Raw genomic sequence first — 15,853 nt, 5'->3', positions numbered from 1 at the left:
GCAGAGTTGTTATTGGTGAACGGGACCAGTTATAAGTTGTACGACATTTAATAATATCCAAACTTTATGACATGTAATGTAATATCGTGCAACTTTGTGATCATACTCTTACTTTTATTTTATACAATCCTTCTTCAATATATATGTGTTCTCTCTTAAAGTGCATTGCTTCTTATTTTTTAGTAGACATAAAACAGGGAAGAAGATAAGACAAAGGCAAAGGTTACATTCATCGTCTCGGGCCGCTTAAACACCAATATTGAAAACTAACTTTGACATTTTACGAGTTACGACCACCTATGTACTAGCAAAAATGATAAAATACATGGCTGTAAATAAAGATATATACACCATGTACGACACGTTGACAAAAAGTACTAAGAATCAATTCTATTAAAACAGAAGCAATAAAAAATCTACTTACAAAAAGTCATAGTTGGACCAATACATTTATTTAACTTCCTATTATTTTGCATATAACAAATTTATCTACTATAACATTTACACTCTAACTTAACATATTATTATTTTTATTTTTAAAATAAATTATCCTAAAAGATATTCTGATATCCGTAAGAATCTTATTTAGGATTGTATTATTGATAATATCTTTTACCTAAAATGTAAATTTTTTTTTTGATGAAATGTGAAATTTATTGATCAAAGTAAAAGAATAGACATTTACAATGGGAAGTAAAAAACTATAAGCTATGAGCTATACACAAGAAAATGCTCGTAATAGACCTATGTATAATCAAATACCTCAAACCAGCGTTGCATCAGCCCAGCTAACTTATGATCCGGTTTGTATCGTAGAGAATTGATTCGGTTTTGTATGGCCTTGTCAATGATTCGGATAGCTTGCTCTGTTGTGTGATAACTTTTCTAATGTCTCTGGTCGTTCCTCTCCTTCCACATGTAATAGATGCATGTCTGAAACACCATTTGGACAAGTATCTTGTCCATGCTGCTAAGAGAGTTTCTAGTAACAAACTGCAAAGTGAGACTCCAATCAGGATTGATCCTTCTACCACATAACCGGCCTGCAAGTCTGTTCCAAACAGTGAAGGTAAAGGGACAAGCAAAAAAGATATGGTCCCTCGACTCATCCCTTTCTCCACACATCAAGCAAATTTGCTGTATACCCCAAGCCCTCATACGCACTCCGGTTGATAAGCGATCCTTTATTGCCAGCCATACAATAAAAGAGTATCTAGGAACGCCCTGTGGAAACCATACACTCTTGCTCCAAACCACCTTATCCTTCTTCACCCGTATTTGATCCCAAGTTTTATTCGATGAGAAGTGTGATTCATAAGTGTTCTCCGCATGCTTCCATAGCACCACGTCTCTGCCATGCTCGTCAAGAGGTACCCTTTCATTCTGGATACGGTCATGAAGAGCATGAAAATGCCTACTCCTGTTCCCCCTGATGTTCCATCGCTGACGCATAACTGCTTCACTAACTCGAGCGGTTCTCGCAACTCCAAGATAGTACGTACCCACATCACCCGTAATGTCCAAGAGTCTCCCCATCTTCAGCCAGTCATCATACCAAAAAAATGCAGTGTGCCCATCATTAATCTCAAACCGGATGAATGGATATGCCAACGTTCTCAACTTTAGCAGCTTCCTCCAGATCCAAGATTTCCTCCAGTGTGCCAGTGTAAATTATTTTTCAAATAATAAAAATGCTTAATTAATATTAAGCACTATTATAAATGAATATTAATTCATTTTTTAATTGATAGAATAATAAATAACATTTTATAATATTTATATATGCATAATTTATATTCATAATTAAATATTACACCAATTAATAAATATAAAATAACTTAATCCAGTTATTAAATATTTTATAAATTATAAAATTAAATATTTACATATACATATTAACATATATTTATGAATTTTACAACATACTTCAACTTATTAAAATAAATATTAAAGTAATATATTTAAAGTAACAAGTAATTTTATATTTTAATATTTATATTTAAATTAGAATGTTAAAATATTATTTAATATATTTGAGTATTATTAATATAAATACTAAACTTAGTTGATATTACTATTATTTGATTATATGGTACATCGACCTATAGGTTATGTTTATCATTACATTTTTGGTGGATTATTTATTAAATATGTAACTTTTTATTAAGTATGAGACGGGTTGAACGATATGTAGTTTATTTATATTATAATTTTAAAGCTTCAAAATATAAGTAAAAATAATACGAGGCATGTTATATAAAAGATTTATTTTCATAAAATAATATTCATATAAATATATTTTAATTATATACACTTTAAAACAATTTTAGGTAAAAATACATATATGTAAAATTTCTAATTTTTACTAAATAAATTTTCAAATGAAAATTATTTCTGTGCTTTCGTATCGCGAGTCAAAATCTAGTCAACGTTTAAAAAGTAAATAGTATATTGTTCACTAAACCGACCGATGTCAAGACCATACATGATTGAAGATTTATCATCATTTTAACTCAAAAGGGTCCCACAGATTCATCTTTTTTACTATTTAAACGGTCTTGTTTCTAGGTTTAGTTACTTTTGAACTAAGGATGATGGATGGTGAACAAGATACAACTCGTCGCCAAGTAGAAGAACATGAAAATGGTTCCTGCCAAGATGTTTCTCGTGCTGTAATGGTAGAGTTTTTCTCTGTTTTTAGCTGAGCCCTTGAGGTCTTTTTTTGGTTTTAGGTGTGATCTTCTGCATAAGACTTTTAATGGTTTCTCCTTGATGGAAATTTTGTGAGGGAACTGATACGTGAAACCAAGTGAATAGTCTTCTTTTTTTTGTGTGTTTTGTAGAATGGAGTTTCTGCTGAGATTACTGAAGAGATATCACCGAGCCAACACAACACGAAAGGTGGCGGGACCTTGTGTTTGATATACAGTTGAGAGAACAAGAAGACGATTTCCTGAGAGCAAATGGATCCTTTACTCTTCCTACTCCTAGTCCTGTCACCAAAAGGTTCAACTTCTCTCCTATGCAAGTCCTAGAATCGGGAGACGCGTCGGATCCATGAGTCCTTCCTCGTTAAGAAGAAGGACTAGTCTGAAGAATTTCTTTAACTTCAAAGGGCAGAACAACGATGCAGATATTGAGGAAGGTGTGGGTTTGGTGTATGATGGCAGAGATAAGTATAATATCCCAAGAACATGGTCTCTCACTAATCTCTTAACTCCTAGAAAATTCAAGCAGACAGAGTCTTTACCGTTTATGATCAAGTTACATCCATGGTCAGTATCCTATCTTAAAGAAATTGGTTTACTATAAGCAAGGGAGATAGACTTGTACATGTGTTATTTTTGCCAGAAAAGAGAGCGTACACTGCCTATACGCCGTACACGTTCTGTCCCAACGCTCATCGACAATGATGGTAACGTGAAGCCGTCAGGCCTTATACGTGTGATTCCTACATCTCGTGGGGATACTAAGAGTCTAGATATGATGCATGCATCAAAAACGAGTAATCTCAACTGCTAAACCTCTTTCATCATGTGTAACAACCTTACCTTATATATTTAGAGATATGTGTTCAGATGAAGATGTTCCTGAAGACAAAGGCAAAGGTTACATTCATCATCTCACGCCGTTTAAACACCAATATTCAAAACTAACTTTGACATGTTACGACCACCTACTTACTAGCAAAAATGATAAATACATGGCTGTAAATCTTTATATATAAAGTTGGGTTTGCTTTCTTCCTAGGCTGTCCACGTAGGCGGACACGTCACTAATTCGAGTCTTGAGAACTCGATACGTGTCCGCATCCAAAACGCGGCGTTTCATTAACTTGGAGTTGGAGATCGTATGGGCTTTTGGTGTAACTCATAAACATGCGGGAATATTGTCGTGTGAGCTTTAGATCAAATTAAAAATAATACTTTTAACAGTATACTTTTATATTTTAGTAAACAAATAATGGCGTATTCTTCGTCTTATGTATACGTCATAAAAACAGCTCTTATGATATTGTTGATATTCAATACGATCATACCGGTATGAAAATTAATGTAAATCAACAGAACCGAGTACGATGATTTTAATTGGATTTACATGTGTCGAAAAGACAATAAAATATTTTTGTTTATTTTAATGTATAAAATAGCCCGTAAAAACCAAAAAACTAGATGAACCAATAGATTTATAGTATATTATGAACTTACATATAAATGTATAATATTATATAGTGAATGCAAAATTGAATTTACTAATTTGATATACATATGCCGAGCATTTAACATATGAATAATGTTTTAGCAAAAAAAACATAGGAATAATTATTTGCTTTACCCATTTACATCAATTTATTTTTTAAGGTCCATGATTTCACGATAAATAGTGCTCCTAACTTTTTTTTCATACAACAGCGCAAACATATTATTATATATTACTCATACTTAGCTATTTGAATAAACGAACACTCTGATATTTGAAAATTTTAAACGATTCCCTTTGTACGGTAAACGGTTTCATTTCAAAGTATTAATACACCAATGCAAAAATATATTTTGCAAGATAATTACACGCATCTGCATCATAAGCTATTTATTACATACGAGCATTGATGCTACAAAAATGTAGAATGTGTTTAATATACATGCTAGCATGGATGTCCATGTACCATGAAAGCGAGTTTAGTATACATTAATACAAATTTAGAATGTGTTAGATTTTTTTTAAACAACACAAAAGATCATACGCTTTCAGTATATAGAGCATTTACCAAAAAAAAACTCAATATTTTTGTAAGGGTTAACACATAGATTTTGAGAAAATTTCAAAAATATGACAATACTATTTTAATGCATAATTGCATCTTGAATTAACATATGATGAAAGTCAAAGAGGTTTGAAACCTTTGTTGTCTCTGTTTCTCTAGAGAATAGCGATTTTATAGTGGTTAGTCCACTAATTTAGGAAGTATATGAATTTTTACTAAATTAACTGATAAAAAAATAAAACGATGCCCATGTACCATGAAAGAGAGTTTTTTATACATTAATAAAAATGTAGAATGTATATTGAAATTTTAAAACAACACTAAAGATCATAGGCTTCAGTACATAGAGCATTTACAAAAAAAAACGCAATACTTTCATAGGGGGTTAACACATAGATTTGGAGAAAAATTCAAAAATATGACAATACTGTTTTAATGCATAGTTGCATCCTACACTAACATATGATGAAGGTCAAAGTGGTTTGGAACCTTTTTTATCTCTGTTTCTCTAGAAAATAGTGATTTTATAGTGGTTAGTCCACTAATTTAGGGAGTATATGAACTTTTATTAAATTAACTGATAAAAAAATAAAACGATGCCCATGTACCATGAAAGAAAGTTTAATATACATTAATAAAAATGTAGAATGTATTGAAATTTTAAAACAACACTAAAGATCATAGGCTTCAGTATATAGAGAATTTACCAAAAAAACGCAATACTTTCATAGGGGTACACACAGATTTTGAAAAAAAAAATCAAAAATATGACAATACTGTTTTAATGCATAGTTGCATCCTGCACTAACATATGATGAATGTAAAAGATGTTTGAAACCTTTGTTGTCTCCGTTTCTCTAGAGAATAGCGATTTTATAGTGGTTAGTCCACTAATTTGGTGAGTATTGTGAAGTTTTACTAAATTAATTGATAAAAAAAAAATGATGCCCATGTACCATGAAATAGAGTTTAATATACATTAATACAAATGTAGAATGTGTTTAGAAATTTTAAAACAACACTAAAGATCATAGGCTTAAGTGTATAGAGCATTTACCGAAAAACTCAATATTTTCGTAGAGGTGTTAACACATCGATTTTGAGAAAAATTCAAACATATGACAACACTGTTTTAATTTATGGTTGCATCATGCACTAACATATGATGAAGGTCAAAGAGGTTTAAACCCTTTGTTATCTCCGTTTCTCTAGAGAATTGCGATTTTATAGTGGTTAGTCCACCTATTTAGAAAGTATCATAAAGTTTTACTAAATTAATTGATAAAAAATTAAAATGATGCTCATGTACCAAGAGTTTAATATACATTAATACAAATGTAAAATGTGTATATAAATTTTAAAACAATACCAAATATCACATGCTTCAGTATATAGATCATTTACCAAAAAAACTCAATATTTTCGTAAGGGTTAACACATAGATTTTGAGAAAAATTCAAAAAAATGACAATATTGTTTTAATGCATGGTTCCATCATGTACAAACATATGATGAAGGTTAGAAAGGTTTGAAATCTTTGTTTTCTCCGTTTCTCTAGAGAATAGCGATTTATAGTGGTTCATCCACCAATTTATGGTGTTTTATGAAGTTATACTAAATTAATTTCTAAAGAATTAAAAAGATTTCTATGTACCATGAAAGAGAGTTTAATATACATTAATACAAATGTAGAATATGTTTAGAAATTTTAAAACAACACTAGAGTATTTACCGAAAAACTCTATATTTTCGTAAGAGTTAACACTTAGATTTTGAGAAAAATTCAAAAATATGACAATACTGTTTTAATGCATATTTGCATCATGCACTAAAATATTATTAATTTTAAAAAGGTTTGAAACCTTTGTTATCTATGTTTCTCTAGAGAATAACGATTTTATAGTGGTTAGTCCTTATGGAGTATTATAAAATTTTACTAAATTAATTGATAAAAAATTAAAATGATACTCATGTACCATAAAAAAGAGTTCAATATACATTAATAAAAATATAGAATGTGTTTAGGAATTTTAAAACAACGCTATCGCATTTACCGAAAAATTATTCGTATGGGTTAATTACTCGTTACGGGCCCATTAAAAAGCCTTTTTATAAAAAAAAAAATAAAAAAAAAATAGAGAGTGATCAAATTCAAACCAAGGGGATCGGGTCACTCGCTTGTACTAAACTCAAAATTTGAATAAAAGTGTTTTCTCTCTCTCTCTCTATTCTCTAACATACACACACAGAGATGGATTCGAAAACCCCATTGAAAACCAACATTCTCAATTCGTCTTGCGTTTCGAAAGTGAGGGTCGTCCTTAGGGTTCGTCCCTTTCTCCCCCGAGAGATCTCCGAAGTCCAGCCGTGTGTTTCCGTAATCGACAGACACCATGACAGCGAAGTGGCGGTTCATCTCAAAGATCCACTTAGCTGGTAACCCTCTTTCCCTTCTTTCCAAATTGATTTATGGATTCTGACGAATCGGTGGTTTTACTGTGGAGCCAGTCGGAAGGAATGCTACCAGCTGGATGCGCTGTTTCACGGGAGAGATGGTGATGAGAAGGTGAGGCAGATATTTGATAGAGAAGTAAATCCTTTGATTCTGGGGATTTTCAACGGTTTCAACGCTACTGTGCTTGCCTTTGGAGCTACCGGAAGCGGGAAGACGTTTACCATGCAGGTCGATTCGCTTTAAGATTTCACAGATTATTTTTGGATTTCATGGAGTTTTGCCTTTGATCTTTGCTTTTCAAAACCTTTATCACGTTTGAGCTCTAAAATGCGTTTCAAAAGACTATACCTTTTCTTCAAACTAGTTTGTTTGTTTTTTCTGTAAATTGCATCTTCATTATAGCAAATGATGTGTGGTTTCAACTCTTCTTGCATTATCTGTCTCAGGGAACCGATGAGCTGCCTGGCCTTATGCCATTGGCCATGTCCACCATCCTGTCTATGTGCGAGAAGACAGCAAGTAGTGCTGAGGTTTCGTATTATGAAGTTTACATGGACAGATGTTGGGATCTCCTAGAGGTTAAAGCCACCGAGGTTGCTATTTGGGAAGATAAGGATGGACAAGTTCATCTCAAGGGACTGTCTAGTATCCCAGTTAACTCCATGCCTGAGTTTCACGAGGCGTACTCATGTGGCGTCCTGCGGAGGAAAGTTGCACACACTGGTCTAAATGATGTCTCTAGTAGAAGCCACGGAGTGCTTGTGATCTCAGTACTCTCGGAAGGTGGTGTCACTGGAAAAATCAATCTCATTGATCTGGCTGGTAAATTTCTTCCTGTTTTCCAAGTATTTAATTGTATACCATCTTTCTCTTTAACGTTAACTCTACACGACTTAAGCAGGTAACGAAGACAATAGAAGGACAGGCAATGAAGGAATCCGTCTGCAAGAGAGCGCCAAGATTAACCAGTCATTATTTGCATTGTCCAATGTGGTTTATGCACTGAATAACAATCTGCCCAGAGTGCCTTACAGGGAAAGCAAATTGACTAGAATATTGCAGGATTCACTTGGGGGAACTAGTAGGGCTCTCATGGTAGCATGCCTGGTAGGAAGATAATTGTTTTATTGTTTTACAGTGAGGTTCATTTCTTTGATCAGGAAATATCCTATGTCGCTAATGTGCTGAATATGTTTGTTCGTTTCAGAATCCTGGAGAATACCAAGAATCTCTTCGCACTGTTAGCCTCGCTGCAAGGTCTAGGCAGATTTCAAACGTTGTGTCTATGAATCCCAAGGTTGAGACCCCCAAGGTTAAAGTAGACATGGAAGCAAAACTGCAAGCTTGGCTGGAATCAAAAGGCAAGACAAAAAGCTCGCATAGGATGATGCCTATACGTTCTCCGCTGATAGGTACAAATCAAAGTTCAATATCTCGAAGCTCGGTCAAGAAACTCGGTGTTCATAGATCAGCCGTTGCAGGAAGTGCTAAACTTACTGGCAAAGAACAGAGGTACCCCTTTGAATGGTTGAGTTTATTAATCGTTCCATATGCCAGAACCTCTTCCCTCACAACTTATCTGTATACAGGAACGCATTTGTGAGTGCCAGGAACTTATTTGGTGGGGAAATCTCTGATGCTTCACAGTTATGGGTAAGCTGATCCTCTTGTGAAAAACATAGACATTTGTATATTATATTGCACGTTTTTGACTTATACCTTTCATACTACTGAACGGGAAGTTTACATTTAAGTATTGGAGTTCTTTGAAAAATCCAGGAACCAATACAGAATCTGCACTTAGCTTCTCCAACCAAAGAAGATGAGAGAGAGACATCTGGCGAAGAGAGTCTGTTGGTATCAGAGGCAAGCTTGAGAGGTTTGCTGCTATACATGAACCACTTGTTTGTTTAATATTTGTGGACGTTTTCTTTTAATCCTCACTTTGGTTTACGTTTATGTTAGATAACCAATTGGAGGTCGAGAAGAATTATAATGAACTCAGTCCTCTTCGGGAAGCTCTATCTCCGATAGACTCAAATGCAATGACCCCAAAAGCACCTCTTCTTTCTGGAAACGCTAAGAATTTGCAGATGAGTGGCAATTGCCAGAAGTTCAATGCCTGGAGCACTAATTTAAAGGTAGGAAGGAATCAAATTTTTCAAAAAAAAGTAAGGGCTATTATGTTGACAAGACTTAGAAATCTGATCCTTTTGGCAACTTTCTTTTCATTTCACAGACTTCCCTCGTAAATGAATATATTCACTTCTTGAATACAGCCAACAGGTAATCATAGTGTCCAGTTTCATCTGCCTGCCTTAGATTCTTTATAATCCTTTGGATCTCATAAGAACTAACTTTCACCATTTAACTATGTTTTAAAACACAGAGAAGAGCTACTGGAGTTAAAGGTAAAGCCGCATGAATTTACATAATCTCTGCTTCCGTAGTCAACTATTGGTTTAACTACTTCACATGGCTCTGTTTCATATATTTTTCTCAGGGAATTGGAGAGAAGATGGCTGATTACATTATCGAACTCAGAGAAACAAGCCCTGTGAAATCGGTATCTCATTCATTATTCTCCCCCAAACTTAAAACTATCTTTCATCTACTAACCAAATGTCTGAATATTTCAACAGCTTGCTGACTTAGAGAAGATCGGCTTCACCTCAAGACAGGTACACAACTTATTCAAAAGAGCCACTGAAGGTATTCTTGAGAAGCCACTTGCTGCTTCCACAACAACACCTTAGTTGTTGTCTTTATCAAAACAAGAACACTTTGGTTTCTTCACGAATTTGTGTATTGTGTTTGGAGAAGTTTCATTATGTTTGTTCTTGTCAACGCTTTATAACCAGGGAGACATTGCTTTGATTTTAGTTTGTGTATTGTGTAAGACAGAAGCAAACTTAAAATTTCTGATTACTCAAAAGACTCAAACCCATAACATTTTTTGGTTTATATATATAGTCAGAGAGATACAACTTAAAGAGATATCTTATGACCAAACCATAAACACGCACACAGACAGAGGACAAAGAAGACTCACGTCGCCGGCAAAACAACCGGAGAAATCAGCCATTATTACACAACATTTTAGATATATTGCAGACTCTTAGGGTCTTATATGATTCTTCATTTGCAGGTGCAAGGGTTGCACTTGCAGTCAGATCCACATTTGCAGGCATCGTTCTCGGCGACGAAAGTCTCGCCGGAAGCCTCGTACTGAGAGTTCATAGCCGGAGCAACGCCAAGGACAAGAGTCTCGGTGGTGGTGGTCTCGCCGGAGAAGCCCAAGTCTGGGTACATTTTGCAACTGCACAAAGATGGAAATGGTGTATCAAAATTTTAGAAAATTTAAGCTATCAAAACGGAGTCACAATCACTCAGAACGCCGACAGAGATGAGTCATTCATGCATGAAGCAGAGATTGACAACTTTAGAAAGAAGGTGATGAGAGTGTAGACTTTACCCTCCGCAACCAACGCACTTGCAGCCAGCTCCGCAACCACAGTTTCCTCCGCAGCAAGACATTTCCTCTAGAGAATTGGAAGATAGAAAGTTTTTAATTTGTGGTTTGGAACAATAAGTGAATGAAATTATAATACAGAGGAGTCTCCTTATTTATAGGCTAAATGAGAATGTATCAGCCGTCCACCACCTGTCAGAGCACTCTTACAACTTTAAAATAAAAATCTATCATTTTATTAATTTAAACTTTTTAAAGCTTCACTATAGGGTGAAAAGAATCAATTACTTACAGTTCAATTAAATACCAATACCAAAAAAATTATACTATGTTTTATGGAGTAACTAGGAAAAATATATAAGAAAAATAAATAGATACATAATTATATAGTATTTTCTTGAGATGTCACCATTAAGGTTCAGCTTTTATGCCTTACTCCTTCATTTGTTTATAGGTTTACGAGTTTATAATTTAAAGTTGGCTCTAATTTAATGTTGATTGAGTGTTTCCATAGTAATCCTTATTTTCAAAAAATATACAGAGAAAATAAAGTTCATAAACTGAATAAAACTGTTTCTCATTTAACATTAACACCTAATTTGACTTTTAATCTTTTATGTTTCATTATTTTTCCTTCAGAATCTCAACAATTTTCGTTTTGACTTGGCATATCATATTTGAATATTAAATATATGGTTATAGACTGATATTACAATGGTTTTGTCTTGTTTAGGTGATGCTTGAAAAGATCTTGTAGGTTCTGGGCTGGGTATTGGTTTAGATAAGTATCACTTTGGTTGATCTCGTTTCATTAAGAAAAGAGTCTAAAACAAGATGTTGCCAAAGGAAAGTAGTGTTCCAAAGTCTGGCTTCAAAGACTTCTCTGTTCAAATTGAACTGAAAGTACACAAAAGAAAGGATGCATGAGCCAACTTGAGGTGGGTCCATTATCGACCATGTCCATTCTATGTGCGTATTCGAATCGAATCTCTCCTTTTGAACACTTTCTCTAAAATCGATCTATAAAAAAGTAATAGAAAAGTTAGGAGAACCATCCATATGGGAATATTGCAGTGTCGATAAGTCTAATCCCTACAAAAAGTTAAAAGAGTGCTTGTATGAATAAAGATTACGTACGTGAAGAAAACAAAAAAAACATGATTACTGTAGTATTTGGGTTTGCGTTGAGCAACAGTTTTTGACGTGAAAGATCATTGCTCTAGTTTGGTGTTTGGTCCAAAAAACTTAAATGAATCTAGAACTTCGATTCTGAGCCGGTAACTTTTGTATTATTTCTTCACAAACGAGTGAACGAGGAAAAGATATCAGAAAAGGAAATTGCAAGTTGATGATTTCCTTATTAAAATACTAGAACAATTCCAAAACAGGTAAAAAGAATATCGCCCACCGTGGGGCTCGAACCCACGACCACAAGGTTAAGAGCCTTGCGCTCTACCAACTGAGCTAGACGGGCTTTTGTTAGGTACTGTAAGTGAAGCACTCAGAGCTTAACATCATGTTTTATTCCTCTACAGTACTTCATCACAACAGAAAAAACCTCATACAAACAACAAGTTTTTTCCTCTCTGTTATGTACCTTAAACTCCAAGCAAAACAACAACAACCCAAAAATGAAGAAATGATTCAAGTTCTCGAGTGCCCTATTAACCCGATATAAGCAGCTCTTCGAGGAGCTCCTCGAAGATTAAATCCTCAACTTCAATCCCCACACATTCACTCTCAAACTGCAAGTCCATCCACCCATCCTCTCTCGACAAATCCCTACTCATAATCTTATCAAAAGATTCCTCGTTGAGTGGCTTGTAACGCAAGTAACAGTTTATCCTAACCCAAACCTCCTTCAAAACACTATACCCCACTGGCATTGGATGGATTCTACACAGCGATGATAACGGTTTGGGACAATAATGGTAAGACCTTTCGTAGATTTCGATTAGTACCTCGTTGATTAGATCGAAGAGAAGCAAGTGGTTGCAGTTACCGCCTTCTTCTTCGTTTCTTGAACATTCCGGATCTTGGATCATACAACCTGTTGTTGTTGTCACTTCTTCGTAGACTAATGGATCTAACGGCTGGTATTCTGATTGCCACATTGAGAGCGATTCAGGTGCGTTGAAACCAGAGATCTCGAGAATGTCTCTTACATAGTTGAACTTCCCTTTATCTTGTGCTTCTACCTGGAGGACTTGGTCGATCTCTGCTGCTGGTATGCTTTCTAATTGTTTGCTTCTAGAAACACTCTCGGTATCCGAATCTGCTAAGAAACAAGTTTGTCATTATCAATCCAAGTGACTAGAGTAAGGCAATGAGATCAAAAATCTCTATATGGAGAGAGTGACTTAATGTTTAATATTTACCTAGTGGCATTAGAGATTCAGAAGCAATCTCATCAAAGGTAGGACTGTCTCCTGATGATTCATCCAAAGATTTTGTTTCAGGTTCCACATCAAGCATAAGAATTTCTCTGTCTTGTTCTGCTTCAGAAGAAGGATCATCTGTAGTCTCAGGCATTTCATGTTCTGAAGACTCAGATTGATCTTCTGAGATCTCTGAAATGTCTTCCAAAACATCTTGTTCTTGTTTGAGTGATCTACTAAAAGTTGTAAGTTGGCCAGGAAGGTCCTCAATCTTCAAAGCATAAGGAGATTTCATTTCAGGTGATGAAAGAATCCTTCCCAAGACTTTAGGAACTCTCTTCTCAGAAGGCACCGCCGACTCCTCAAGCTCAGCCTCCAATTTTTCTGAAGTATTATTATTCTTCTTCGCTTCTCTTTGAACGCTACTTTCATACAGCTGAAGATACCTGTCAACAGACCCACACAGAGACGATGTTCTTCTTATCTGCTTCAGTTTCGCGCCTTGCGCTTTGTTGGCAGGACTTGCTTTCAAAATGTCATGCCTCAAATCTTTAGAAAACCCGTACTTTCGAGGTACTTTGTCTAAGACAGCATCCATAGTGATACGGTGTTTCTCGTTCTTGTTCTCGTTAATCACATGCTTTATCTTCTGCCTTAGATCCTTGAAACGTTTGATCACCACTTGGTTCTTTCCTCTCTTCCTCGTGTAGCCAGAACCAGATAAATCCTCTTCATCAGCAGATTTTTCCATGGCTTCATTAAACGTCTGGACCCCGTCTGCCCTGTGTTGTGCAGCAATGGAAGGAGAAGACATTGACTTATTCTCAACCGAGTCAAAACCATTGTTATGATCTTCTCTATTGCTACCATGAGTAGGGAATGATCCAGCTTTAGTCATTGTTTTGGAGCTAAAAGATTGTTGGCTCTGGAAATGCCTGGCTAGCGGAGAGCCTGGATCCTGCAGAACTTTTAGCAAGAAGTTTCTATTCATGTGTATCAAATTGAGAGCATCGAGACATGACTTCGCACGTCTAGGAGACGTATCATCATCCTCATTCTCAGTATGTCTCAGCTTTGGATCAAGCCAAGCTTCCTCCTCATCATCCTTCTTCTTGGAATCACTTTCATCAAAATCTGGTTTATTTTCGTCAGTATCATCAACTGGAATGTTATCTAACTTAAAGTCTTCGCTGTCACTGTTGCTTGATTCCTCGGACATGAGATAAAGCGGGTTCAACGAACCAATGGCGGGTGAGATGCCAATCGTCTGGTTAAAGACTCGGTTACGCTCATCACCGTTTGAGGAATTCTTATCAGAAGATTCCACCAACTCACTCAATGAGTCCTTCTCTTTTGGGTTTGATTGGACAGGATAAGTAGAGCTTCTTCTGTGGTGGCGACCTTTCTTCTTAGACTTGTCCTCGATTACAAGCGCCTTGATCAGAGCTTTGACAGACCTTTTGATCTCAGAATGTGTTTTTCTCCGCTTCTCTTCTGAATTGAGATTCTTGGACTTGTCCTCTGGCTTCTTTGGTTTCTCCCCTGAGTTAGACTCTTTGGACTTAACTGCAGAAGAACTAGGCTTCTTTGGTCTTTTCACTGAGTCCTGAAGCAATGAAGCCAATGGTTGTGAGAGTTGATAAGTAACTTTTATCTAATGCATATCAAAGTTTGTATGGGCTTACTACAATAGTTTCATCTTCCACCTTGCTCTTAGATACGGAAATACAATCTGGAAACAAAAAAAACATGGTAAGTATTATAAACAGATGTAGAACCATGGCATTAGTTTAGGCGCAATGCTCATGAGGTTATAAAAAGCTAATGAAAAAAGGAGAGACTAATTATAGAAGTTAATCATTACCAGCAGAAGCACTACGTGTACAAGCGAGGGGTCGTTTGTGAGGAAGACGTTTCTTGATGTAACGCCAATGGTTGTGCTTAAGAATGTCAAAGAGACCCCACATGAATCCAGGATGGCTTTGTATTGGGGAGCATGTCACTTTCTCATGCAACTTCCTCCCCATTCTGATTGTTGCAGCCTGTGTGATCTTTAACAACTCACTCCACTCCACTCCACCTACAATTTTCTTTTAAAATCAAACCTGAAAGCAAGTTCCAAACATACACATATCAATCTTCTGCCAAAAGTATGAGCCATGTATTTTTTTTTTTTTTTTTTTTTTTAGTCTGTATCAATCAATGTCTCTACCATATGAAATGTATTGGATCATTAACCGATTATGAAGGCCAAAGGTTATTCTGAATTCATTCCGTAGTGAAACGTAATCATAATCTTCTTTTGTTATCGTAATCAGAGGCAAAATGTAGTTAATGTCATCTAAACACGATCAGATTATGCCATTTTTACACACAACCAAAAAAACAATTATCTCATTTTCCAAGGCGCTCATCAATATAATCGCAGAAACCGAGGAAACGGAGTCAATTTCATTTACCTGTTGGAAATGAATTTCTACAGGATTTTCGTGGAGCATCTTCTCGGTCGTCGTGTCCATGGCGAAATCGAAAACGAGAGAGTGAGAGGAGAGAGCGGAAGCGTGCGTAACATGAACATTGGCCGTCTCGCGAATTTTTGATTTATTTGTTTTAAAAAAAAAAAAATATTATTAAAGGACAAATAAAAACTACCTCCCCCATTAGAGTAGTACTATGTGGCCCATTATTATTCGTAGCCCATTATGGTTTAAGGCCTTTTACATTTAGCAACCGGTTTTGACAAGAAGCATTTGGTGGCTCTGGGTGTATAATATTTCTAATTT

At 35.5% G+C, this 15,853-nt stretch overlaps 4 protein-coding genes and 1 non-coding gene across 8 annotated transcripts; 1 reads left to right on the top strand and 4 right to left on the bottom strand.

Annotated features, from left to right (window-relative positions):
* Nucleotides 1-885: 885 nt before the first annotated feature.
* Nucleotides 886-1,536, bottom strand: LOC106433533. Its single transcript, XM_013874361.1, has one exon. It carries the CDS (start codon nucleotides 1,534-1,536, stop codon nucleotides 886-888), a length of 651 nt encoding a protein of 216 aa, XP_013729815.1.
* A 5,400-nt stretch (nucleotides 1,537-6,936) lies between these two features.
* Nucleotides 6,937-10,155, top strand: LOC106372581 (kinesin-like protein KIN-10B). 2 transcript variants are annotated; one of them, XM_048768413.1, is made up of 12 exons: nucleotides 6,937-7,201; nucleotides 7,274-7,448; nucleotides 7,667-8,042; nucleotides 8,122-8,327; nucleotides 8,428-8,732; nucleotides 8,810-8,873; nucleotides 9,000-9,099; nucleotides 9,186-9,361; nucleotides 9,460-9,506; nucleotides 9,610-9,631; nucleotides 9,724-9,786; nucleotides 9,863-10,155. In XM_048768413.1, exons 1-12 carry the CDS (start codon nucleotides 7,017-7,019, stop codon nucleotides 9,974-9,976), a joined length of 1,833 nt encoding a protein of 610 aa, XP_048624370.1. In that variant the 5' UTR covers nucleotides 6,937-7,016; the 3' UTR covers nucleotides 9,977-10,155. The 2 variants fall into 2 exon arrangements, with proteins under 2 accessions (XP_048624370.1, XP_048624371.1); XM_048768414.1 differs by lacking the exons at nucleotides 9,610-9,631; nucleotides 9,724-9,786; nucleotides 9,863-10,155 and having other exon boundaries at nucleotides 9,460-9,510.
* A 3-nt stretch (nucleotides 10,156-10,158) lies between these two features.
* On the bottom strand, nucleotides 10,159-10,913 carry LOC106372582 (metallothionein-like protein type 2, MT2-4/MT2-25). Its single transcript, XM_013812825.3, has 2 exons — nucleotides 10,696-10,913; nucleotides 10,159-10,539 (listed from the first exon to the last, which is right to left on the bottom strand). The coding sequence occupies exons 1-2, from the start codon at nucleotides 10,755-10,757 to the stop codon at nucleotides 10,359-10,361; spliced, it is 243 nt and encodes an 80-aa protein (XP_013668279.1). The 5' UTR covers nucleotides 10,758-10,913; the 3' UTR covers nucleotides 10,159-10,358.
* A 1,180-nt stretch (nucleotides 10,914-12,093) lies between these two features.
* TRNAK-CUU lies at nucleotides 12,094-12,166 on the bottom strand. Its single transcript has one exon. It is a non-coding gene; the product is annotated as a tRNA-Lys (tRNA).
* Nucleotides 12,167-12,196: 30 nt separating this feature from the next.
* Nucleotides 12,197-15,687, bottom strand: LOC106372583 (protein TRM32-like). Of its 3 annotated transcripts, none has more exons than XM_048768409.1 (5): nucleotides 15,530-15,687; nucleotides 14,935-15,175; nucleotides 14,756-14,802; nucleotides 13,071-14,676; nucleotides 12,197-12,970 (listed from the first exon to the last, which is right to left on the bottom strand). In XM_048768409.1, the coding sequence occupies exons 2-5, from the start codon at nucleotides 15,095-15,097 to the stop codon at nucleotides 12,357-12,359; spliced, it is 2,430 nt and encodes an 809-aa protein (XP_048624366.1). In that variant the 5' UTR covers nucleotides 15,098-15,175; nucleotides 15,530-15,687; the 3' UTR covers nucleotides 12,197-12,356. The 3 variants fall into 3 exon arrangements, with proteins under 3 accessions (XP_048624366.1, XP_048624367.1, XP_048624368.1); XM_048768410.1 differs by having other exon boundaries at nucleotides 12,197-12,967; XM_048768411.1 differs by having other exon boundaries at nucleotides 14,759-14,802.
* Between the last annotated feature and the right edge of the window lie 166 nt (nucleotides 15,688-15,853).

Source organism: Brassica napus, chromosome C9 (genome assembly GCF_020379485.1).
Source record: "Brassica napus cultivar Da-Ae chromosome C9, Da-Ae, whole genome shotgun sequence".
NCBI classification, from domain to species: domain Eukaryota; kingdom Viridiplantae; phylum Streptophyta; class Magnoliopsida; order Brassicales; family Brassicaceae; genus Brassica; species Brassica napus.
Note: the sequence above shows the minus strand (reverse complement) of the source record. Positions and strands in the feature narration are given on the sequence as shown.

Excerpts from the sequence above, each read along its gene's own strand:
- LOC106433533 (XM_013874361.1), bottom strand. The coding sequence starts at position 1,536 with ATGGGGAGACTCTTGGACATTACGGGTGATGTGGGTACGTACTATCTT.
- LOC106372581 (XM_048768413.1), top strand. The coding sequence starts at position 7,017 with ATGGATTCGAAAACCCCATTGAAAACCAACATTCTCAATTCGTCTTGC. Across the intron at positions 8,043-8,121 it reads CAATCTCATTGATCTGGCTG|GTAACGAAGACAATAGAAGG; the intron begins GTAAATTTCTTC and ends CGACTTAAGCAG. Across the intron at positions 8,733-8,809 it reads CTTACTGGCAAAGAACAGAG|GAACGCATTTGTGAGTGCCA; the intron begins GTACCCCTTTGA and ends ATCTGTATACAG.
- LOC106372582 (XM_013812825.3), bottom strand. The coding sequence starts at position 10,757 with ATGTCTTGCTGCGGAGGAAACTGTGGTTGCGGAGCTGGCTGCAAGTGC. Across the intron at positions 10,540-10,695 it reads AAGTGCGTTGGTTGCGGAGG|TTGCAAAATGTACCCAGACT; the intron begins GTAAAGTCTACA and ends ATCTTTGTGCAG.
- LOC106372583 (XM_048768409.1), bottom strand. The coding sequence starts at position 15,097 with ATGGGGAGGAAGTTGCATGAGAAAGTGACATGCTCCCCAATACAAAGC. Across the intron at positions 14,803-14,934 it reads TACACGTAGTGCTTCTGCTG|ATTGTATTTCCGTATCTAAG; the intron begins GTAATGATTAAC and ends TTTTGTTTCCAG. Across the intron at positions 12,971-13,070 it reads TGAATCTCTAATGCCACTAG|CAGATTCGGATACCGAGAGT; the intron begins GTAAATATTAAA and ends CTTGTTTCTTAG.